At 52.0% G+C, this 25,074-nt stretch overlaps 2 protein-coding genes across 2 annotated transcripts in view; both read left to right on the top strand.

Annotated features, from left to right (window-relative positions):
- LOC120383937 (E3 ubiquitin-protein ligase TRIM39-like) overlaps positions 1–25,074 on the top strand; it is a 961,691-nt gene that overhangs the window by 296,640 nt on the left and 639,977 nt on the right. The window lies entirely within an intron of this gene.
- Positions 9,773–24,428, top strand: LOC120383940 (E3 ubiquitin-protein ligase TRIM39-like). Its single transcript, XM_039502269.1, has 7 exons — positions 9,773–10,281; positions 12,235–12,939; positions 14,570–14,665; positions 15,437–15,667; positions 16,194–16,216; positions 16,316–16,419; positions 23,200–24,428. Exons 2-7 carry the CDS (start codon positions 12,523–12,525, stop codon positions 23,757–23,759), a joined length of 1,431 nt encoding a protein of 476 aa, XP_039358203.1. The 5' UTR covers positions 9,773–10,281; positions 12,235–12,522; the 3' UTR covers positions 23,760–24,428.

Here is a 25,074-nt window from a genome sequence, read left to right as displayed (position 1 = left end):
GTCGGGGCAGGAGTCTGGGCAGGATATGAGGAACCCCTTCCCATACCTCGCCCACGAGCTCGTCCCCGTCCTCTTCTCATTCCCCCACGACCCCTGAGCTGATAAGTTTGTAACTGTAAAGCCATAAGTTTTGTTTCACTAGTTTCTTTCTTCTGGTCTATGCAAGCCGTACAATGATTTGCAACTGTCACCAATTCCGAAAGGGGTTTAGTTTGCCAGCCAATACAAATAGTTCTCAATGGTTGCTGAACCTTTGGCAAGAGTCCCTGAACAAAAGCAGCTCCTACCGCTTCCCTGGCATTATCAGCTGGATCAGTAATACCCGAATGCTGTTCAAAGACCTTTGTTAGTCTATCAAGATAATCAGCAGGGGATTCTCCCTTATTTTGTTTACAATTTGCAATCTTGGTCCAATCTATTTTCTTAGGACAAACTTCTGAAATAGAGGTCAAGAGACGATTCCTAGCCTCTGTCAAAGCATCCCCAATACCAGGGTCGGCATCAGGCCAAGCTGCCTGTCTGTTAAGTCGTTGCTGAACTTCAGCGGGCAGTACAGCTCATAAAAGCTGATTAATATCTGCCCAAGATGGATTATAGCACTGAATCACTGTTTGGAGCTCTTCTCTAAACTTTACCGGCTCCTCCCTGATTTTAGGAAATTCTTTCACCAAGTTTCTAAGATCTCCAGGTGTCCAAGGGGCATGTACCTTAACCAACCCCCCTATAGCGCCAGCTCCAGGCAAGTCTCTTAAAGGAGCCTGGAGTGCCTGCTTCGTGCTTCTAAGAAAGTAGCCGGCATTGTTATCAGCAGAAGCAGGGTTAAGCGGACTACTGGTGTCAGTCAGTAGGGAAGAAGATAATTCTTCCGAAGAAGGAGAATGAACAACTTGTGCAGTTGATACTTGCGGCTGCGAAACAATCACTGCCTGCACAGCCCGAGAAGGGGGGGTCGTGGGGGAAACTGGCAGTGGCTGTGGAATGCTGCTAAAAAAAATCCACTATGTCTTCTGCAGTCTCTTCCTCACTGTCAGGCTTAACTAACTGGGGATAAAGAGAAGCAGAGGACTGCACTGGGGCAGGAAGACATTTGGATGTCTTACATTTAAGTTTTAAATCCTGTACTTCAGTTTTTAATTTCTCCTGGGAGTCCTTCAGACTCCGCACCCGAGACTCATGGAGTCTCTTTGTTGCTTCCTCCCACCAAGACAGAAACTGCTCGCACTGCGCAGCAGAGGCGTGTGATTTAAGGGTTTCTCTGAGGTATGTAAGTTTATCTAATTCAAAGGTACCTTCTAATGGGCATTGTTTAAATGAATTTTCACGCGTGTATAGATACCAATCATTTAAATACCTGCAGGTTTGAGGACCATAATGTACGTACATGTAATATGCAGGGGTACCCTTAGGGGGTAAGGTGGAAAGTTTAGACTGTCCCTCCCCCATGTTCCAATCACACAAACTCAGAGGGTTCCCTGTCCGCGCCAAGGACCAGAATCTAAGGAGTTCTCCCTACAGGGTACTCACATACAGGAGAGACTCACAAGAAAGACTACGACCCTCGTACATCTCCTTTCAGCAAAGAGCGTCGGCTAAAGACTCCATTTCCGGGAGATAAAGCCGCATACTCTAATTGCTTACAGGGAGACGATCAGATTGTCAGTAGCCCACACAGAAGGGAAAGGGGAGGGAAGATGGGTTCACACACTCCTAGACCCAGGCAGCTTCCTCGCCGGACTATGCCAAGCTGAGTCAACCCACCGTGGGTTGGATCTCCTAAAGATCCACTAGTTACTGGGCTTGCGTTAGACTACTCCTGATCATTAGCAATTGCTTCACAGGGCAATCTGGGCGTCTTCCAGCAACAAACACTCACACAGGTATACACACACACACACACCAAGGCCTCTTATCCTCTTTTTTAACCTTTTAACCTTTTTATCTCTTTTTAAATTTTGTTCTTTTTATCTTTTTTATTTATTTATTTATTTATTTATTTTAACCAAGATGCATCGTTACCTGGTCCGGACCAATACTATGAGGCGGTATGACAACCCCTCTTGAGGCGGTAAAACAAAACCCCTCAGCACCGGTGCATTCTAATGCATTTACCTATGCATTACCTCATGCATTACCTTATGCATGTACCTGTTGGCCAACTCAGCAGTTCCCAGTACTGCTATAAACTAACCTTATTGGGGCCTCTCCCCAATACCACTCTGCATTTGATCCTGCTGCACAGTCAATAAGTTCAGATGGCGTGAGCCCAGCAGAAACAGACGTCCCCCACAGACAGTCCTCCTCCGATACCCCAATAGAGATTTCAAAAGGTCTCTTACCTCTATTGTGGCGCCATGGGGTTCTAAGGGGAACGATCCGTAGCAGCCGTCTGTGTGTCCGTGGGCGTTGCCATCCCGGACGAGCCCCCAAATTGTCGAAGAAAAACTCAGTTCTCACTTTTATGTTTAGGTGCAGCAAAAACAAATACTTTATTATAATACTCTAGTGAACACAAGAGGGAGAGAGTGTCAGGAACTGGGTTGCCCTTGTCCTGGACGGATCTCTCTCAATTAGTAAACAATCATAACAATCTTTATACCTTTCTAGCAGACAATGATTAGCATACTTGGAGACGTTGAAGATAAACATTTGCATTTGTTTATACATAAGCCTATTCGCTATCTTATTTGTCTGCAATACTAGAACAGAAAACAAGACTGCAATTCACAAGGTCGTAATGACTCTTCACACAATTCTCTCTGTACCACATAGCATGCAGGGTCACATTAACTTCTAACATACATTAAGATCCCTTCAAACCTATATTAATTAATTCTTGGCCTCCACATCAGTATCCCAGTAGCACTTCCCCTGTGAGACCAGACAGTCACTGGGGCAGAGTCTGCATCTGGAGTCCCCATTTGGTTTGTCCAGAAGACTGTTGGGGCCTCTTTTAACTCAACAGCAGTTACGAAGAGCCCCTTCCACCTCCAATTGAGAATTTTATACTGCTGTTTTCTTCTCAGCACTGAGCTAGTGACCTCATCAGGCTCCCTACAGGTGCAAGTGATCCCCTCTGCCCTTCCAAACCCAAACTGCTCAGTCCCTTCTCCTCTAACTGCACCCGGTGCCTTGGGTGCTCTCAGTGACCAGTGTGCTGGCTTCCAAAGGGCTCAGTTTGTAGCTGCTAACAGCCCCTGTCACACAGCCATGATTGTGTAATTGACCATACAGTGAAAATGTAAACTGTTACCTCATTATTCAATTCAGAACCCAGATCTGCCAGTATCTGCTCTGCATGGCCATGTTGATATATAATTTTACATGTCTTCTTCTCCCCCTCATGTGCTGTCATAGTTCTAAGTGGAAATTCTTCTGCCTCTTTTGAAAAATCATCTGTAGCTGTCAGAACATACTGGTATCACTTCTGTGGTACTGGATATAGTCCGATTAAATTTGCTCTCAGCAGTTCCCAGGGTTTAACAACCTATGTGCAAGAACACAGGCTAGAATTATCATTTGGACCTTTCCTATGACATTTTTATTATATTCCCATCTATAGTAAGCAAAGTAAAAGTGATAATGTGGTTTCTATAATAGTTGATGTCTCCACACAGTCAGAATCTAACTTTTGGTGTTTTTCAGACATAAATAAATACAGGCCAAATTTCCGCAACTCAAAACTTGCATAAATACGCTGTCACTGTGCCAGCACAACGGGCAATAGAAGTGGTTGCTGCACTGTGTTAGAGCTGATTAGAGGCTTTATTGTGCAGCAATAATAAATACAGATAATGATAAACAATTAGCTTGGCTAATGTTTACAAATACTTCAGATATATTTAACATGGGGAAAGATGCAAAGTGTTTGATTTAAAGGGGAGTCATCCGCTCAGATCCACTTCATTGCAGGAGTCATAAAGTTAAGTCCAATCCAAGCAGGACATTTGCCTGGCATGATATTTTGTATGAAATCCTGCAAAGCATATGACAGAGACAGCAGGGTGACCAGAACCTACTGTAACTCCCTGGGTTCTCTGCTGTCTTTCCAATGAAACCAGAGAACGTTACCCAGAGCACTCAAAGGTCTCCTTGGAGATCTAAGAGAGACTCAACCAAGCAGTGGAAACACAAACTGCCTGATGGAACCAGCACAGGATAATTGAAAGGGCCTCAAATGCCACAGCTCTGGACAGTTTCTTGTCCCTGAAGAAGTCAACCCTATTTTAATCTACAGTCTGTGCACTAAGAATTTCTGACTTACCCAGCAAGGCAGAAATAGACCCCAGGTCTCCTGATTCTTAGTCCAGTGCCATAATCATTAGACCCTTCTGACTCCCCTGGAACATGGTTTCTTTACACCCTCCGTGCTGGGCCAAGGGGCAGTCCCTCCGGACATGTCCCATCTCCCAGCAGAGATAGCACCAGGCCTCCCCTGTGGAATAATGCACCCGGTAGTGGGCTCCATGGTAGGGGACAAGGAAGAACCCCTCGAGCGCCTCTCCATCACACGCCGCCGGCGGCAGTTGAAGTTGCACCTGCTGGCAGAACGAGAGGACGTGACGGAGGGTGGGGTCTTTGCAGCTCAGTGGAAGAGGGCTGATAACAGAGATTGGTCGCTCCAGGGTAGAAAGGGCAGGCAGCAGGGCGGCATTGGGCAGGAAGGGAGGGACAGGGGTCAGGACTAACTGGACACCCAGGTCTTCCAACGGCTCCAGGGGGCCAAATACACTCCCACCATCAGGCCCTCCTCCACCACCTCCTGAGCAGTGGCTAGGAGGTGGTGGATGCTAGGAAGAAGACTACCTTTCTGTACATTTTGGAGGCCACCTTGATGGCAGTGGGCCCCACTACCCTCGCCAACGCCCACATGTGGGTCTCCACTTCAGGTGAGGTGGGCACCAGGAGGCAACGGACGCTGTGCTCCCTGGTCAAGGTGGGGAAGGGGCCCCTGCCACTATAGATGGTAGCGCAGGCGGTGGTCGGAGATGATGTAGTGGCAGGTGAGGGGGTCGCCCCGGGGGTTGAGGAAGAGGCATCTGTAGAGCTGGTAGAAGGAGCAGCGAGGAGGGACGGCGCGGCTCTAGAACGTGTGTATAACACAGGCCCTAGAATGTCACCGAGTGCTTCCTCCAGAAAACCTATGACATGACTGAGCCAGAGCACATCTTCTGGAAAGACATCTCCATGCATTACAGCCAGCCAGTAAGAAAAAATCTTTCTTCTGTAGTGATGTGAAGTTAAAGAACATGGAGAAGAAGAAAACCTCTACTCGGGTTGTTACTGGAGCTGAAGCAGAGAGGCCAGGATAAACACGGCTAGGGCCCAGGACTGTCTATCAGCAGATCTGCCATTTTCTATTCCTGGCTTTTTGACCATGAGCAAATCTCTTTGCTTCTGTGTGCCTCAGTTTCCACAACTATAACATGAAGCTAATCAAGGTTATGTTTTTTCTCTCTCCTACTTTGCAAGGCAGGAAACTTAGATACATTTGGGTCCTGTCTATGCTACCGGTCTCGAGTGTCTTTGTAAGCTGATGACCCCCACATGTTGTTCAGAACCTATGGATAACACAAGCTCCTAAGTTTGTTCTGTGCTTCGCCTCTATGGAACAGCTGGGCTGGGCGGCCTTTTCTCGCTGTGCTCTGTGGAGTAGGTTCTGGGCACTCGGGATATGAAGAGGCTCTCAAGGATTCATTCTTGAAAATAAATATCAATGAACTGCAATGCAATAAAAAATCACTGCCGCTAACATTGGTGGGTGATAAAATACGAGCAGAGTGGTAATTAATGCTGAGGACAGGGCAGTGACACAGAGCAATCGGATCCCATGATAAGCTGGACTCATTCAAAGAAAACAAGTTAGAAAAGAACCAAGTGAAAGGTCCTATACCTAGCAGCAAAGCATGCAGGCCACACCTACAGCATGGGGAAGTGTATCCAGGAAAGCACTAACTGTGAAGAGGATTTAGGGGCCATGCTGGGCAAGCCATTCAACATGAGCACCCAGTGTGATGCTGCGGTGACCAGGGCTAATGCCATCATTAGATGTAGGAAAAGAGCAGTGAGTGGCACAGGGAGGTAACACACCATCAGTGAGACTGATCCTGGAATACTGCATCTAGTTTTGGCGTCCACCTTTGAAAAATATTTTGAAATATTGGAGATGGGGCAGCAAAAAGCAATGAGGGCTGGAGAAAAAATGCCTGCTAGTGAGCTATTGAACAAGCTCAGCCTGTTTAGATTATCAAAAAGATCGGGAGGTGATGTCACTGAAGTGTTGAAGTGACTTCATGGAGAGAAAATATCGGGTATTAAAGGGCTCATTAATCTAGCAGAGAAAAACATAACAAGACCCAGTGGCTGGAAACTCAAAAGAGACCAATTCTTATTAGAAATAGGGCACAAATATTTAACAGTGAGGATGACTCACCAAAGGAACAAACTAGAAAGGGAAGTGGTGGGAATTGTCCATTTCTTGATGTCTTCTAATGAAGACTAGATACCTTTCTGTAACATGTTTAGTCAAAAACTAGCTACTATGCTATACAGAAGCATGTGATATGCAGGGTGTCAGATTACATGCTCTAATTGTCTCCTCTGTCCATAAAGTCTGCTAATTTATGAACAACTGAGCGTAGCACGGGGAAGAGAGTCTCGTGTTCTACTGTGTAGTTGCTATCATCCCCACAATGAAGAGTCATTGAGTGGGATGATCCAGGGGAAGCAGCTCAAGCATCCAATGTGGCTAGACACAGTGATGAGCAGCCAAAATATTAACAACAGGTTCCCTCCTCACCCCACGAGGGGGTCACCCCCCTGGGGAGTCGTGCCCCATTCAACCCCCCATGTTCCTTGACACCCCCCAGTGACCCCTGACCCATCCACCCCCCCTTCCCTGTCCCCTGACTGCCCCCTGCCACCCCATCCAACCCCTCCTATCATTCCTGATGGCCCCCCGGGACCCCTGCCCCATCCAACCACCCCTTTTCTCTGTCCCTGACTGCCCCCCACCGCCTCATCCAACCTCTGCTCCTTCCTGACTGCCCCCCCAGGACCCTTGTCCCTTTTCAATCTCCCTGTTCCCTGCCCTCTGACTGCCCCAACCCCTATCCACCCCCCCACAAACCACCAAACTCCCCTGCCCTCTTCCAACACCCCCTCCCTGCTCCCTGCCCCCTTACCGCACTGCCTGGGGCCGGGGCCACTCAGCCAGGACCGGGACCGGGACCAGCACCCCGGGGCCCGACTCCTCGGGCTGGGCTGGGCTGGAGCCGGTCGGTGCTGTGGGGCCCGAGCTGGGCCGGGTCAGAGCCGCTCGGCCGGGACCAGCCCGTGCCAGGGGTGCTTGGCTGGGACCGAGCTGGGGTGCTCAGACGGGGCCAGGCCAGGGCCAGAGGGAGCCGCTCAGCCGAAGCCGGACTGGGCCCCGCTATGCCTCCCTGGAGCCCTCCTCACGCCCCCCACCCGCCCGCCCGCCCCAGCTTACCTGCCTGCTGCTTGTTTCAGGCTTCTCGTGAACATTTGATTTGTGGGAAGCAGGGGAGGGGGAGGAGAAGGAGGGCGGAGTATTCAGGGGAGGAGGGGGACGTGCGCTGGGGCTGGGGCGAGGTGGACAGCTGCCAGAGCTTTTGTTAAATTTAAAAGCTTTTTTAGAACTTGTTGTCCTGGAACAACCGGTTCTAAAAAGGCTTCTAAATTTAACAACTAGTTCCTGGGAACTGGTGCGAACCGGCTCCAGCTCACCACTGGCTGGACAGGGCAGGACATCAGCACTGCAGGGGAGGGTGGGTGTGGCAGTGACATCACAAGGGTCTTTGGCAGGACCTCAGCCTATTGGACAAAGGTGGTGGGGAGGCGATGATCTCACAGAGAGATCTTGACATCAGCCAGGCAGGACAGGGGTGCAGGACAGGGGCAACCTTGGAGATCCCTGTGGTTTTGCTTCAGCATGTCTCCTTCTCGAGGTGTCTCCTTGAGGACTGTTAGAGAATTCACTTTCACGTACTTGAGCGCAAGGTGGACCCTCTTTGGAGTTTTCTCCTTTTCTTTTCTTTATTTTGCTAGAAAACAGAGGCCCTGTATAGAAGGTAAGAGCCTCCGAGAGGTTTGGAACCTTCTTCAGTCTGATCCATCAGGTGCCGGCTGAATTCTAGGAAAGGAAAACACTAGATTGTGGGGGCAACATTTTATTTCTGTCCTAGGACTTTGTCCCTTAGAATTACTGGGGACATTGGAGTTTCTCCTTTTTGTTTCCCTTTTCCTGTCTCTTCCTCCTTTCTCTTCTTCTCTTGCATCTTTGTCCTTTCCCCCTGTTCTCCTTTCACCACCAGGACCTGTCTGTGCATGTGCAGTGAGGGGTGTGGTGGGGGTTCCACTCCAACTCTCATTGCGGGAGGCCCTCCCAAAGACATGTGGCTGGAATAGTGCTCTAAGAGTGACTCCCTCTGGTGGTGACCTGGGACATCTGGTGAGAACTCTCAGCTTTCTGATTCTCAGAGTCTCAGTGCTGATTGGGTGAGCATGGGGCTATTGTGAGGGAGGAGACTCAGGTCCTTGTTACTCGCTTTTCAGACCAAGGAAATAAGCCATAACCAAACATGTGTTCGATTGCTCTTGCTGCTTTTCTCCATTCATTGTCTTTGAGCAATTCATGATTCTCTCTCTATGGGGCTAGCTCTTCTAAAATACTTACTGAATAATTAGGTTTTAATAAAGCCATAGGCAAACCCATACTTCCAGTCACAAAGGAGTCAGGCGGCACCCTACAGAATGGGGGACAGTCCGCTGGAAAGCAGTGATCCTAAAAAGGATTTTGGGGCCATAGTGGACGAGCTGCTCAACATAACCTGTCCATATGAAACTGTGGTAAAAAAGGTTAACGCCATTCTTGGAAGGATAGAGTAGTGAATATGAAAAGGGAAATAATCTAGCATTGGGGAGACTGATCTTGGAATGTTGAATCCAGTTCTTGTGTCCACATTTTGAATATTATGTTAAACAAATTGGAGAGGGTACAGAAAAGATTCATAATTGAGTGATGGGGATGATGCCTTGTAATGAGACATTGAAAAAGCTCAATCTGTTTAGTATGTACAAAAGAAGAATGAGAGGTGAGTTGCTTGACTTCATGGAGAGAAAATGTTGAATATAAAAAGGGCTCTTTTATCTAGCAGAGACAGGCATGACAAGCCCCTGTGGATGGAAGCAGAAATCAGAAAAAGTATAATGACAGTAAGACCCAGATTTGTAAGAGGGTGATCATCATTGGAACAAACTACCAAGAGAAATGATGGCTTCCACATCTCATGAGATCTTCTAATAAAGACTAGATGCCTTTCTAGAAACTGTTTGAGTAAAAGAAAAACCCCACTCTTCTGACATACAGGAGGCCTTAGGATATGCAGGGGATCAGATTAAATGCTCTAATGGTTCCTTCTGGCCATAAAGTCTACTAACTTATGAAAACCTGATTGTGGCCTGGGGAAGAGCCTCTCGTGTTCTACTGTGTAGTGGGTGTCATCCCACAATGAAGAGTCATTGAATGGGGTGAGCCAGGGGAAGCAGCTCAACCATCCAATGTGGCTGGACAGGGGCAGGACATCAGCACTGCAGGGGAGGGGGTGGGTGTGGCAGTGACATCACAAGGGCCTTTGGCAGGACCTCAGCCTATTGGACAAAGGTGGTGGGGAGGCGATGATCTCACAGAGAGATCTTGACCTCAACCAGGCAGGACAGGGGTGCAGGACAGGGGCAACCTTGCAGATCTCTGTGGCTTTGCTGCAGCACGTCTCCTTCTCGAGGTCTCTCCTTGAGGACTGAGAGAGAATTCACTTTCACGTATGTGAGCACAAGGAGGACCCTCTTTGGAGTTTTCTCCTTTTCTTTTCTTGATTTTGCTAGAACACAGACGTCCCTGTATAGAAGGGTAAAACCCCTGGCTCAGGCTGCCTCTAGAGACTCAGCCCAAAGGCATTGACTTCTAGGTCTGATTAGATGCCAGGGGCCAACCAAAGGAAGCCAATCAGGGTGTAGCAGAGCCCCCTGAAAGCCCACATCAGGGACTGGTGATCTCCCCATTATCACCTGACTCTGCACAGACTGGCCTAGTGCCTGTGGGGAGGGTCAGTGAGATGATTATCAGACAAACTCTGTGTCTGGGCATGTCCATCCGTCTCCTCATCCTCTTCTCCCAGGTTCTGGCTGCAGAGGGAAAGGTTTGCCCCGTAGTTAAGGTGCAACGTTAACCTGCACAGATCCAGGTTTTGCTCTGTGTGAAGTCAGGTAAGTCATTTATTTTGTCTGGGCCTGACTTACCCCTCTTCTAAATGGGGGTAACAACCTTCCACATCGCACAGCAGCAGAGACATTGTGTGAGGAGGAGAAAGGGACAAATGAACCCATGTGCCTTCCCCCCTGATTTGCTGCTTGGCTTGTAGTGAGCATGCTCAGTAACCTCAGCTGAAGGCACTGCCCTGACTCTGCCCCCACACTACTGGCAGGTACAGGTGTCTCTGCACAGCAGTATGTGAGTTTAAGCACATGGAAGTTTGTGAGTTGCTCAGACAGTGCAGGGATGGGGGCTAGGTAAGGACCTGCAATAGCTAGATATGCAGCTCTTTCCTGTCCACATTAAATCACAAAAACGTCACATTGGGATTGTCGCAAGATTTCCTAATTTCACACTGACTCCTTCATTAGCTGGTGTTTCTCTTAATGCCACAGCTCTTGGAATCCTGTGATTACATGACCATCTCAGCTCTCACTTTAACAAAAGTAAGTTTCTTGCTCTCAGGGCTGAGTAGAAAAGGTTGAGTACGTGACCAGAGCGAATCCTGCCTGCTTGCTCACAAACAAACAAACAGTCCAGAATATAATTTTTTAGAAGAAAAACCCTCATGTTTTCTTCAGCAGCCTCTTGATTTTTGCTTACATGGTGCTGGTAATACTGCCTTGGCAGTGATCAGTTCAGGTTTCCAGGCCTGGCTTCTCCAGCAAAGGCTCTAAAGACCTAAATATAAAAATGAGCATTCTGAGTGATTCCTTTACTTCACTCTTAATCCAGGGGGGGCTGTGCTCATTTGCTGCTTGGGCCCACAGCCCGGCTCCATGCGCATTCCCACACCTTGCCCTCTCTGTTTCTCTGTCTGTTAACTCTGCTGTGTTAGATAAATGATGGCACGAAATTAGGGGGTTTTCCATGGGGGATGGGGATTTAAGGCCTGAGTTCTCAGTGGCACAGTATTGCCAACCCCAAACTTTTGAAAATCATGAGTCAGGATCCCCAGAATGATGTGATGCCTTTTGTGAGACTAAAAAATAAAAATACTAATAAATGTTGAGTTCTTTCTATTTGCCTTCTGATTCTCACACTTTAGGCTGACTCAGGTCACATTTTAAGTTTTTTTCTGCAACCAAGAAAACTAGAAACTTCCTTTGTTTAGGTCCCTAACTTCTGTTTGCTAGAAGCTGGGAATGGGCAACAAGGGATGGATCACTCGATGATCACCTGTTCTGTTCATTTCCCCTGGGGCAAGTGGCATTGGCCACTGTTGGAAGACTGGATACTGGGCTTGAAGGACCATTGGTCTGACCCAGGCTGGCCATTCTTATGTTCATGAGATTCATTATAAAATCATCAATGTTGACAACACTTTTGACACTGTGTCTCCTTTACACTGAGGCAGAGCTGCCTTAGCGTATGTCACAATCAAGCCTTTGAAACATTGATTCCAGTTTAACCACGTTTTTGGCCTGTGAATTGAATATCCCTAGACTCAGAAGGATTAGATTTTATCGGTAGATGTCAGCAAATGTTGATTTCACTTTGTGCACACAAACCGATGAAAAAATATTTCCACTGATAAGAACTGAGATTTACAAATAGCTACAGTATGAAAAATGCTGCTTGAGAACTTACTAGAGTTTAATTTAAGGAGATTTACTTTGCATGTTTTGACATGAGATGTTGACAGTTTGTGTTTTAACAGTTACACCTTTTAACTTTTTGAATCTCTGTGTCTACTGTCATAAAATAATTGTCTGACTAAAATCTTGTCTGAACCCCCAATTTCCCACAACTGTGAACAATAATATTGATAAAAACTGAAACTGTGAAAGTTTAAATAGATAAATATATAAACATTCTTACAAATTAATATTAATCTTATCTGTCAAAATTACATATTAAATCAAATGAATTCTGCCAAGGCTAAATATCATTCCTTGGACACACAGTTCTGTCAGCTCAGCAGGACAAGGGGAAGCTGATGTCCATGTGAAGCCCCAGTGACACCCCTCCCCCCCCACCAGCAGAGGGGGCTGATTGCAGGATCAGAGCCTTGTTGGGACATTTCTCACCAAAGCCCCCAGGGCTGGAACATTACCGGTGATCTGGCTCCAGCTCAGCAAACAGCCTGAGTCAGTTCCAGGAAGGGAAACACCCAATTGCTGCTGCTGCAGGCGGGGCATATTTCTGAGCTCAGGAAAGTGAGACTAACCCTGTAACACTGTCCAGAGGGAACCATGGCCACAGACAACCCCGTGGAAAGTCTCCAGGAGGAAGCTATGTGCCCCATCTGTCTGGAGTATTTTAAGGACCCGGTGATTATAGACTGTGGGCACCATTTCTGCCGAGCCTGCATTGCCCAGTGCTGGGAGGGATTGAATACAGACGTCTCCTGCCCTCAGTGCAGAGAAACTGTACAACAGGGAAACCTCAGGCCGAACAGGAAGCTGGCAAATGTTGTAGAAATGGTCAAACGGCTGAGTTTACAGGCAGCAAAGGGAGCAGGAGAGGAGAGGGTGTGTGGGGAACACCAGGAGACTCTGAAACTGTTCTGTGAAGAGGATCAAACTTCTGTCTGTGTGGTTTGCCATCTGTCCCGGGCTCACAGAGACCACAGGGTGGTTCCCATAAAGGAGGCTGCCCAGGAGTACAAGGTAGGGAATTGCTGTCACGTTTAATGGGTAATAACTTTGGATTTTAATTAAAGGCTGATTTCACTGAAAGTTGCCTGTCACAGGTGTGATGCATCATTCAGCTCTGTAAAGCCTTCATTGTACGGGAGATGCTATGACAAAATGAATGATCTGGCAGTGTGGCGACAGAATCAGAATATCAAGTCTTCAAAGATACCTGCTGTGGGGAACTTTTCTCTGAGATTCTGAATGTTTTTCACACTCAGCTTCCACTGCTGAAATAAGGGGACTTTTCACACAACAGCCGGTGTTAACGATCAGTGAGGTTTAAATCACAAGAGCTGCAGGCCAGTCTAGGTGAGTGTGTTACCTTCAGACTGGAGAACTGATCATTTAAATATCAACACTGTTAATTATTTCGTTCCCCTGTGAGAGCGGAGAGGGAGAATTACAGCTCGGAACCATTTATTGCCAGTGACGCCTCCTTCCAGTGCCACAAGCGGCTGATGTTTGGGAGATGCCACCTCTTATTTCCCCCCAGTAAAGGAGGATCAGGCCCAGAGAGCCCAGGGGTAAATTCTAGCCCCATGGGGGGAGTCCGGCCCCAGGAGCCCCTTAGAGCCAATCAGCAACTCCATCCTGTTTTGAACAATGCACCATTTGATCAGATCACGTGTCTCCATTTAGTGACTCACGTGGGTGGAGCTTCAAAGAATCCAGCCACCTTTGCCCGTCCCCCATTCTGATCCTGGCTCATCCATGAAGCTGTTTTGCTGGATGCAGAGGCTGCTTTTCCGCCTCCTGTCTCTCACTAGCCGCTGCTGGCTCCCTCCCTCACTGCTTCCCTGCAGCAGCACCGCAGGGGTGTCATGGAACAGCTCCCCAGGAGCTCTCAGCAGTAGCTGGGCCCTTGGGCAGAGGGGAGGAGAGAACTTGAGGGCTCAGAGAAAAGAGAAAAAGTTAAATGGGGAGATCTCAGGAGGCGGCTCTGGGGGGCTGCCAGGGGTGTTGCACAGAGCGGGGCTGGCGGGGCAGGAGCACGTTGCTGTGCTGTGTGAATGAATCACACACTGTCAAAGGGGAAGAGAGCCCTGGGGTATTCCAGCTCTGGGGCAGTTATAATTATGGGTGGCACATTCCCCCAGACCGAGTGTTCCCTGGTCCTCACTGACCTCCAGCCACATCACAGCTTCACCCTGTGCAGTTAATGGGACTGCGCTGGCTCAGGGCTCAGCTGCTGCCTGGGGGAGGCCACATGGGAGCCTGGACAGAGGAGAGCACAGTGGGGTCTTGTTCCTGGCCTGGGTCTGGGTACAGAGCAGCGAGGTGCTGCCCCAACCTCTTCACTGGCACCGGCAGGAGGGATCATTCAGAACCTTCCCAGCTGTTTCCCCTCTGGCCTGTGCTCAGTGATGTGAAGCTTTAGCTCAGACACAGGCTCTGAGAAGTCCTGAGTGTCTGCAGGGAGCAGAGCCCCTGCTCTGAGACTGGCGTCTCTGCTCCCATGGGGCCTTTGGGGCTGGCAGAGCCCAGTCTGCTGCTCACTTCCAGGATATTTACTGCTCATGTGTGAAATACCAATATGGACAGTACTGTCCACCCATCGGACAGGCAGACTAATGGCTGTTTATCGCACACGATGTCCCTGCAGGAGAAACTCCAGGGAGCCCTGGGCCCTCTGACGAAGGAGCTGGAAGAGGCCCTGGCTCTGATGTCTGCAGAGGAGAAGAAAACCACAGAGTGGCAGGTGGGTGTCTGGGTTCATTCATCCCTGAGCCCTTCCCCCTGCAGCGTTCCCAGGAATGACGGGGCCGTAAAGCTCCAGGATGAGGTTATGAACCTGCTCTGGTTGTTTGCTCCATTGCACAGGCTTGGTACCAGCTGTGGGCCGGAACCTCCCCTGCGCCCGGATCATCGCCCTGCCCACTGCTCCACCCCCACTAGGCCTCCTCTCCCCGAGGCACCACCCACACTCCCCTCCTGCTCTGCCTCATGCCCCACTCCCGCTCAGCCCCAGCCGCAGCCGGCATCCCTCACCCCTTCCACGGCACCGAGACCAAAGCCTCTGCCTCCTTCCTCCGGCGGGGGATTTGGGGAGGGATCCAATGGGGGAAGAAGGGGGCGGAGTCGGGGCAGGGGCGCGAGCCCCCTCCAGGCTCTGCCTGTTGGGGCAAAATAACTGCCTATTCGCATCCTGACCGAACATCGGTCGGGATGCAGGACAATGAAGTAAATATCGGGACAGTACCGATAAAATCGGGATGTCTGGTCACCCTAATCCCCTGCCACCTGCAATAACAGACTGCGTCTTTACAAAGCACCCTAGACAACCCCGCTATGGAACTGGCCATATGGACTCTGAACTAAAACAAACCCATTATGGTACATTTCCCAAAGAAGTAAATCTCCTTAAAAACCTGATACTGATCTAATCCCCTGCTTCATGGACAGAGGCCCAGTCTGTGTAACTCAACATCTGGCTCACGTTTTCTCTCTGCCTTTCCTATTCTATTTCAAGGGGAAAGTGAAGAATAGGAGAGAGATGATTGCAGGTGAATTTAACAAACTGCACACACTGCTGAGAGAGGAGGAGCAGCTGCTTCTGCAGAGCCTGGAGGAGGAGGAGAAGGAGACTCTGCAGAAACTACAGGAAAATGTCACCAAACTCTCCCAGCAAAGCTCCTCTCTGCAGCAGCTGATCACAGAGCTAGAGGAGAAGTGTCAGCAACCAGTTGTGGAGCTGCTAAAGGTGAGACAGCATCAAAATTCATCTCCACAATCCAGAATGAGAACTCAGATCCCTGGGTCTGGATTCCAACAATTAGAGTAAATGTGTTCTGTGGTTTACTGACAAACAGAACATCCGGCTAAGGGCTCCATCAGTTCCAAAATATCCCAGTTCATGTTAGAGGGGAATTCTCCTCATGGAGACCCAGTGAGGCCGTGGGAGATTAAATGGATGATACAAGGTTGATACTGAGCTGAACCCATCCCTGCTCTGACTCCAGAACATTGGACCCAACACAGTTGATAAACACAGATACTGATGGGTTGGGTCCCTAGAAGGGAGAATCCTTTAGCTAAATTCCTGTCTCACCTACATAAATGAAACAAGTGTTAATGCAAAATGTCATAGGAGTTTTTACCACAAAACAGTGAAGCCTGGGAGGGTTGATCTATTTTCTAGATGAAAGTTTGATGCCCAGAGTGAAACTCACACAGGTTTATGCACATTGTGTTAATACAGAACATTGATTCTCTTTTTTTCCTTCCAGGATGTGAAAAGCACATTGAGCAGGTGTGTTTCCTATGTTCATTGCTCTTATATTCTTGGTGGTGGTTCTGGGATGATGTGTGTACAGAGCAGCTGAGTGATGATGGGACATTTTCTTCATAGGACTGAGAATGTGAAACTTCAGGAACCAGAAGCTGTTTCTACTGACCTGAAGAACGTGTATAAAATTTCCCTTGACATGGGGGAAGCGCTGAAGAGATTCGGAGGTGAGTGGATTCTACTGGGACATTCAGCTGTGTTGTGCCTGGGGCTCTGGACAGAGCCTGGAACCCCAGCTGACAGGCTTGGAGCTGTGATAGTTGGAGGCTGATGCGCTGAGTGCTGGGCAGTTTGCCTGCTACTTACAATCACCTGCTGGTACTTGCCCAGGTGTCTGACCAGGCGCCGTCACTCTGACATCCTGACCCCTCCATGGCTGAGTTACCACGTTCAGACATTTCAGGGTGCCTTGGCAAGGTTCCTGCCTCAATTTATCCTCTGCAGCACTCTTTAAATTACACCTCACAGTCTAACAGATCCCGTCCTGTGGTCCACTCTGAGTCCAAGTAAACCCCAAAATAAAATATTTTTCTTCACTCTGCTCCAGCCTCCAGCTCTCACTGCAGCTCCTCACTGTCCTCAAGTCAGGCACCCCTCAGTCCTTCCCGGAGCTGGGCTTGGATTAGTTTCCATCATGGAATCAGACGACTCCAGCCCCGACTCCTGGAGCTGGGTCATTTCAGACTGTGCCTTTATTCTCTGCATCCACTTTCTCCAGCCGGGGGCAGCTCTCCAGGGCTCTGTCCTGCTACAGCTGCTGCTGTCATTGTCGTCTCTGGCAGCTCCTCCCCCTTAGGGGAGCTCCTCTGCCTAGGACAGTGGTCGCCAAACTGTTTTGGTCCTGCCCTCCCTTACCTGGTTTGCGCCCCCACCCTGGGAGCTGCTGTCAGGAACTGGGCCAGGAACGGGGCTCCAGTTGGGGCCAGAAGCTGGGGGCCATGGCTGGGAGTGGACCCGCAGTTGGGGCCGGGAGCTGGGGGCTTCAGCTGGGGGCGGAACCATGTTTGGGGCTGGGGCTGCAGCTGGGTTCTCAGCCTGGAGCAGGGCCGGGAGTGGGTGGCTGAAGTCGGGGCCGGAGATGCAGCTGGGGCTGAGGGTGGGGACGGAGTGGAGCTGGGGTCAAAGCAGGGCTGGGTGACGTTCCCTTCCCGCCACCCATGGGGGCTGGTCCAGGCCCCGTCAGGCCCCCCAAATGTTCCTCCACACCCTCTAGGGGGGACACAACCCACAGTTTGGGGAGCACTGCTCTAGGAGCCCCTTCCAGGCTCCTTGCTCTGCTGAGCTCGTCTCCTCAGCACCTTCCTGTCCCTGGGATCCCTTCAGCTGAGCCCTGGTTACCCTTTATCAGCCTCATTAGCTGTTTCGCTGCCGACTAGCCACCCAGGGATTCAATTACTGCCAGGTGGGGCTGGGTTGTCTCATTCTCCCTTACAGGGGCCTGTCACAGGTAATCTGGCCCCTGACTCCCCTAACAGGACCAGCCCTCGTGATACATTTCCCCCCACCCCCAGAGCCAACCTGTATTCAAAGGGAGGCTTGACCATGGCTGACACTTGGTTATGTTCTGCTAGAAAAGTTTCAAACTCCAGGGAAGTAAATTGGTGGCCACTTCCAGGAGCTGCACGGACCTAGGGAGGAAGGGAGCCTGCCTTAGCCCCGGGCCCCCGCTGCGCCACTGACCAGACTTTTAATGTCCCAGTCGGTGGTGCCAACCGGAGCCGCCAGGGTCCCTTTTCGACCAGGCGTTCCAATAAAAAACCAGACGCCTGGCAACCCTATGGACAGGTGCCAGCCCTAGGTCCTGTCCACATGGACCAGTAACACCCTGCTGAGCCAGGTACAGGCAGCCACATGCCAGCCCAGGCCCCTGGCAGGGACGCTGAGCTGCCAGCTGCCATGGTCACTAACACTGTTAACTCTGTCACCTGTCACTCACCAGGCTTAGAGCCCACAGGGCTCAGCCCCAGGAACTGCTGTAACCTAGAACCAGAGCAATGCAGGGCCGGAAGGGCCCTCGAGAGGTCACCTAGTCCAGCCCCCCACGCTAGGTCAGGGACTAGACTATCCCTGGCAGGGATTTGTCCAACCTGTTCTTACAAACCTCCAGTGATGGGGATCCCACAACCTCCCTTGGAGCCGGGTCCAGAGCTTCACGGCCCTGAGAATTAGCAAGTGTTTCCTCATCTCCAGCCTCAACCTCCCTTGCTGCAGATTGTGCCCATTGCTACTTGTACAGACCCTCACCCTGCCCGCTGGGGCACTGGCTGTGTCACCAAGTGAGAGCATCGCTGTAATTGCACTCAATGGCTGGCGGTGCTGTGCTGGCTTGGGGGGCAGTGAGGGCAGCTGGGGCCTTTCACTCCCCAGTCACCGATCTCAGCCCAGGCTCAGAGTACAGTTCCCAGCGGACAGGAGCTCACATCGTAACTCGCTTTAACGGCAGCCTCACCGGCCACCTCCGCAGGGAGGCCAAGGCCTGAATGGGCCGCAGGGACGATTCCTCCCGAGGGAGAGGCTCCAGAAGCTGTCAGGGCTGAGCCATGTTGGTAGGACAGTGAGGGGCTCACACGGCCTCTATCTCATTATACCCTCAATACACAGAGCTCCAGCAGCCGGGGTGTAAAACCCAATTTGTATCCCCAGCCCCCAACTCACTGACACTGTCCCAAGGGTCCTCTCCTACTGGGGTTGGGGAGTGAGTGAGGGGCACTGGAAGAGGGGGCCCAGGGGGCCATGGCCCCATCACTTTTACCAATGGGAGGGCTGTTCCCTCCCACTTTTTACCAGCTGTAGGGGTGAGCGACGCTGGGGCAGGGGGCCGGGAGGAGAGACCAGGGGGTCAGGGTGTGGGGAAGAGGTGGGGTGAAGGCAGGGGCTCAGGAAGAAGGGGCAGTGTGAGAGCGAGGGTTCAGGGGTGCGGGGACAGGAGCTCGGGGAGAAGGGCTGGCACGAGTGGGTGACCCCTCTACTTTGAGGGAGCTTCCATCACTCCTGGGCAGAGCACCATCCCGGATCCTGATCCACGGGCACATCTGTGTATTTGCCGGGTGTACAGAGCTCTCTGTGTGGAGACACTTGTACACTCATCCAGGAACCTGTGCTGGGAGGCCCCACTGCCCAGGAGGCCGAGGGCTCTCACTCCTCTGCCCTGCGGGTGAAGGGAGGGGCCCTGGGGCTGCTGTTCCCCATCCGCGGAAGGGGGTGAAGGGGATGTGGACACAGACAATTTCCCCTCTTGCTCTGTGAGGGGCAGACCTGGCTCCACCCTGGGCTTCAGAGCCTGAGCTCCAGCCAGAACCTGAAAATCTATGCGGCTATTTTTAATTCCAAAGAGGGAGCCCTGCGAGCCTGAATCTGTCCACCCTGTTCCAAGACTCACTTCTGCAGGCTGTGTAGAAGGACCCAAAGTGTCACCAGGGTCTGGGTGTGAAAGTTCCCAGCGTGTCTGTCCCAGGGCTGATTAATGGGAGCGAGGGGGGTGGCTGGCACAGTCATTAGATGGAGACACCTGAGCTCCTGGGGCTCTGAGATGGTCTCTGTGACTGTTGTCCGCTCTGGGAGATGCCCAGGTGCAGCTGCAGAGGGTCTGTGCTGCTAGCAGCGTCCATGGGACAAATGGCTCTGGGCAGAGATTTCAGGCTGGAGCCAAGTCTCCATTTTCAGCCTAATTTGTGGGGGTGAGATCAGGGGCCCAGGGGGCATTTGTCTGCAAAGGGCAAATTAAACAGCAGCTCTGGAGTGTTTCATCACTGATGTCCTGAGCCTGGCCTGCCTGTAACTGCATTTCTGGGGATGTTGACAGTCTCTCATTGCAGGTCTCTGGTATTGGGACTCCTAAGTTGCTCAGACAGGTTTGCAGTGGAGCTGGGTGGAATGTTTTCGACAAATAGTTTATTTGCTGCAAAATTATATTTCGGGTCAAGAGAAACTATTCGTGAATCCATGTCGGGTTTGCTGACTAGTTTCAATTAAGAGGAAAAGGTGCCGCCGCTTCCCTTGTAGCCTTTAGCCCAGGGGCTGGTCCCTCAGCTGGGAGCCCCAGGTTCAATCCCCCCGTGTGATGCCAGAGCGTGGGAGAGAGAATGACTCTTCAGCCCAATGAGTCAGGCCCCCACCTGGGAGCCCAGAGTCCAGCTCCTCTGCTCCAGTGACCCTGTAATTATTGATCCATAACCCCAGTGAGGGCCGGCTCCAGGCACCAGCCTACCAAGCACGTGCTTGGGGCAGCACCTTGGGAGGGGGCGGCGATCGGGGTTTGTTTTTGTTGGTTTTGGTTTGGCCAGGTGATGCTGGGGGTGGGGCGGGGACTTGAGCGGCGCTGGGGGGTGGGGACTTGGGCGGCGCGACACGGCACTTGGGGAGGGGTCGGCGCTCTTTTTTTTTTTTTGCTTGGGGTGGCAAAAATGTTAGAGCTCGCCCTGACCCCAGTGTGGGGAGGGGTTACGGCCCCTGGCACAGCAGTGTCTCAGCCATGTCTGCCAGGGTTTCCTTTCACGGATGTAGCTGCACCGGTGCAAACCCCTAGTGCAGACGCGCTGCGCGGGTGTGAACTGGGACTGGTCCCTGGAGCAGCTTCTCCCACATGGAGGGGGCAGTAAGTGGGGAAATGCCCCCTCCCCTCCCCACTGTCCTGGCCTCATTAGCAATAGCTGATTAGCATGCATTTATACCCCTCCCCCTGAAATGCAGGCAACTGCCCCCGTGGGAGTGGGGCTCAGCCTGGCGAGGGGAGGAGCTGGCTGTGGGGTTTTCCTGGCTGGAAGGTGGGGCCCATGGGGCCTGCCAGCATGGAGAGTCCCAGCTGCTCCCCCTGGGGCAGGGCTGCACCCCCAGTGTGTGTGGGGACAGCACCGACCTGCTCTGAGCGAGAAACCAACCACACAGGGCCCCAAAGCAACAGAGATTGCCTGGGCCCTGCCTCTCCCTCCCCCCTCTCTGGCTCCTGCCCCTCCCTTACCCTTCCCTCACCCCTGTGAGGGACCCTGGACCCTGCGTCTATTCTGACCCCTCACCAACGTCCCTCCCGCTCTTCTCATTCCCTTTCTGCTCCCCTGGGCTCCTGCCCCTCTACTCCCACGTTTCCTCCCTGGCACATGCCCCTGCCCTCCACCCATCTCTGCCCCACTGGAACAGCCCATCCCTTCTCCCCCTGTCCTCCTGGCATCTGCCCCTCTCCCCCAAACATCCTCTGCACCCTGGAGCCCTCCCATCACTTCACACCCCCGCTATGTCCTGGCATCCACCTCTCCCCTTTCCCTCCTCTGTGCCATGTCTCCCACCCCTCCCCTCACCCTCCTCTGCTGCCTGCCACTGCCCTTCTTACTCCCCTCAGCCTTCCTGGCATCTGCTCCTCTCCTTCTCTGACCCCTGGCACCCGCCCCTTCCCTCACCCCCCTGTGCCCACCCCTCTCCTAACCCCTCTCTGCCCCCTGGTGCTTGTCCCTCCCCTCCTCTGCCCTCCCTGTGCCCACCCTTCCTCTAGCCCCACTCTGACCCCCTGGCACCTGCCTCTCCCCAATTCCCTCTCCTAACACCTCCCTCTACCCACCTGCCCTGCCTCTCACCCCTCTCTGCCCCCTGGTGCTTCTCCCTCCCCTCCTCTGCCCTCCCTGTGCCTGCCCTTCTGCTCAACCCCCTCAATCCCCTGGCACCTGCCCTTCCTCCCCCGCACCCTCCTGCTGCCTGCCCCTTCCTTCCCTCCTCCTGCCCCCCAACACTTGACCCTCCCCTTGTCCCCTTCCTTCCTGGTGCCCAGCCCTCCCCACCCTCTGCCCCACTGACCCTGCTCTCCTCTCGCCCCTCTGCCACCATCGCCCATGCCACCTTCTCCTTATTTGTCACCACTGACCCTCCCCTCCCCCTCTGGCTCCGTGACACCTGCACCCCTCACCACCCTCCAATCCCCTGGTGCCAGCTCCTCCTCTGCCCCAAGTCCCAGCTCTACCCTGGCCCCATCTGCCTCCCTGGTGCCTGCTGTTTCCTTTGGCCCCTCTCCCTGCCTGGTGCAAGTCCCTTCCCTCGCCCCCTTTGGGACCCCTGGTCTCAGCCCTTCCCCTCCCCTCAGCACTCCCCACCCCTGCCCTCCCCCTCTCCTAGCCCCTGGTCCCCTGGTGCCCACATCTCCCTGCACACGCCTCTGCCCCCCTAGGGCCTGCCCTTCTCCACACCCCTCTCTCTGCCCCCCTTCTGCTCACCTCCTCCCTCACCCCCATTCTGCCCCTTTGGCTCCAATGCCTGTTCATTCGCTCCCCCCCATGGTTTCACCTCTTCACTCCTCATCATCTCACCCCTGGGAGCTCACCCTGCCCTTGATTTCCCCTGCCCCATTGGCGCTCCCCATTCCCTCACCCCCCTCTGCCCCCTGGTGCCTGTCCCTTCCCTTGCTCCCTGCTGCCTCCTGGGGCCCATCCCCTTCTTCTGCCCTGGTGCCCACCCCTCCCCCCACCCCCTGCAGCCCCCTGGAACCTGCCCTTCACACCCCTCTGTCCTCCTGGTGCCTGCCCCATCCCTTGCCCCCCGCAGCCTCCTGGGGTCTGACCCCTTCTTCTCCCATGGAGCCCACCCCTCCCCTCACCCCCTGCAGCCCCCTGGAACCTGCCCTTCCCTTCACACCCCTGTCTGGTGCCCCTCCCTTCCCTTATCACCCCATAGCCCTTATGCCTGCCCCACCCCATGTCCCTCCCTCCCCCCTGCTCCTGTCACCTCCCCTCCCCTTTCCTCTCCCAACATCAGTCTGTCACCTCCCCTCCCCCGCCACCTTCTCACCCCTCCCCCGCTCCTCCTGCCCTTTTCCCGCAGTGTCTCCTCACAGGCCGAGGGGCCCTGACTCCCCTCAGGCAACGACCCCTCCCCCCGCCCCAGTGATTAACGGGGCTGCAAGTTAATTTCCCTTTGATCCCAGTGACCAGCCCCTGCCCCCGGCCCTGACTCTGTGACTCTCTCCCCAGTGGACGTGACTCTGGATCCAGACACGGCTCATCCCAAACTCATCCTGTCTGAGGATCAGAAACGTGTGAGACTCGGAGACACTCGCCAGGATCTGCCTGACAATCCTGAGAGATTTGATACGTACCCTGAAGTTCTGGGTGCTGAGGGGTTCGCGGGCGGGAGGCGTTACTGGGAGGTGGAGGTGGGAGACAAGACAGGCTGGGAACTGGGGGTTTGTAGGGAATCTGTGAGCAGGAAAGGGGAGAGCACATTCTCACCTGGGAATGGATTCTGGGTTGTGGGGATGGAGGATGGGGGATACGAGGCCGGCACCTCCCCCGCAACCCCCCTCCCCATGAGCGTCAGGCCCAGCCGGGTGGGGATTTTCCTGGACTATGAGGCGGGCGAGGTCTCGTTTTACAATGTGACTGACAGGTCCCATCTCTTCACTTTCACTGGCACCTTCGCCGGGAAGCTCCGCCCTTATTTCTATCCTGGTCTCAACGCTGGGGGTACAAACGCGGCTCCCCTGATAATCTGCCCGGTCCCAGCTCAGGCCGGAGGGAATCTCGGTCCCTGACAGTGACCCCGCGGCACAGACTGGCCCCTCCCAGCCCTGCTGCTCTTCCTGCCCCCGGTGGTGGGGGCCAGTAACTGCAACAACTGGACTTTCTGTGCTGACCCGAAGCTGCCAGTTTCCCTTTTCAGCTGGAGATTCCAGTCGAAAACCGGACACCTGGGAACCCCCAGCCCCCACCTTCCCTGTCCCCTGCCCCAGGGGTAGCAGATGGTGGGGGATGGGGTCATTCACTCCGGTCAGAATTTTCTACCCCTGTGAAATCTCAATATAAAATATGAAAGAAAAAAGATTATTTTAATTTAGAAAACATTATTGTAACAAGGTGTAAATACAAGAATATTTTAATTTACATTTAAACACTATTTTAAAAACAAGTATCTAAATATATTTGTAGAAATGGAATTATTTACATTTTTTATCTTTCCCTCAAATCTATAGTGAAGTTTAACTTCTCTAAATAACGTCATTTGTATTTCAACTGTGGAATTTCAAGAAATCCAAAATATTTATCTTCACAAAATAAACTATTAAATTGTCAGACTGGGTTGTTCAGTTACAAATGTACAAGTGTCATAAACATCACAACTACACACACGTGCAGCTGCTCTCTCTCTCTTTCTCCCCTCCCCCCTTATTGTCTTGACTGGTTCTCTCTGGAAGGCAGGGCACATACACCCACTTTCTGCACTACACCTTTGAAAATTAATAGTTGAAAAAAATGATAGAATTAAAAGCAGCAAAGAGTCCTGTGGCACCTTATAGACTAACAGACGTTTGGGAGCATGAGCTTTTGTGGGTAAATACCCACTTCGTCGAATGCATGTGGTGTAAATTTCCAGAGGCAGGTATAAATATGCGAGCAAGAATCAGGCTAGAGATAATGAGGTTAGTTCAATCAGGGAGGGTGAGGCCCTCTACTAGCAGTTGAGGTGTGAACACGAAGGGAGGAGAAACTGCTTTTGTTGTTGGCAAGCCATTCACAGTCTTTGTTCAATCCTGAGCTGATGGTGTCAAATTTGCAGATGAACTGTAGCTCAGCAGTTTCTCTTTGACGTCTGGTCCTGAAGTTTTTTTGCTGCAGGATGGCTACCTTTAAATCCTGTATTGTGTGGCCAGGGAGGTTGAAATGTTCTCCTACAGGTTTTTGTATATTGCCATTCCTAGTATCTGATTTGTGTCCATTTATCCTTTTCCGTAGGGACTGTCCAGTTTGGCCGATGTACATAGCAGAGAGGCATTGCTGGCATCCCTGCCTGCGCCCTGTGCAGCAGCACTCTTGGATCAATAATCCATAAAAGCAAATACTTTCTAAAAC

This window comes from Mauremys reevesii, linkage group 15 (assembly GCF_016161935.1).
Source record: "Mauremys reevesii isolate NIE-2019 linkage group 15, ASM1616193v1, whole genome shotgun sequence".
In the NCBI taxonomy this organism is placed as follows: Eukaryota; Metazoa; Chordata; order Testudines; family Geoemydidae; genus Mauremys; species Mauremys reevesii.
This window is presented reverse-complemented; position numbering and strand designations above follow the sequence as displayed.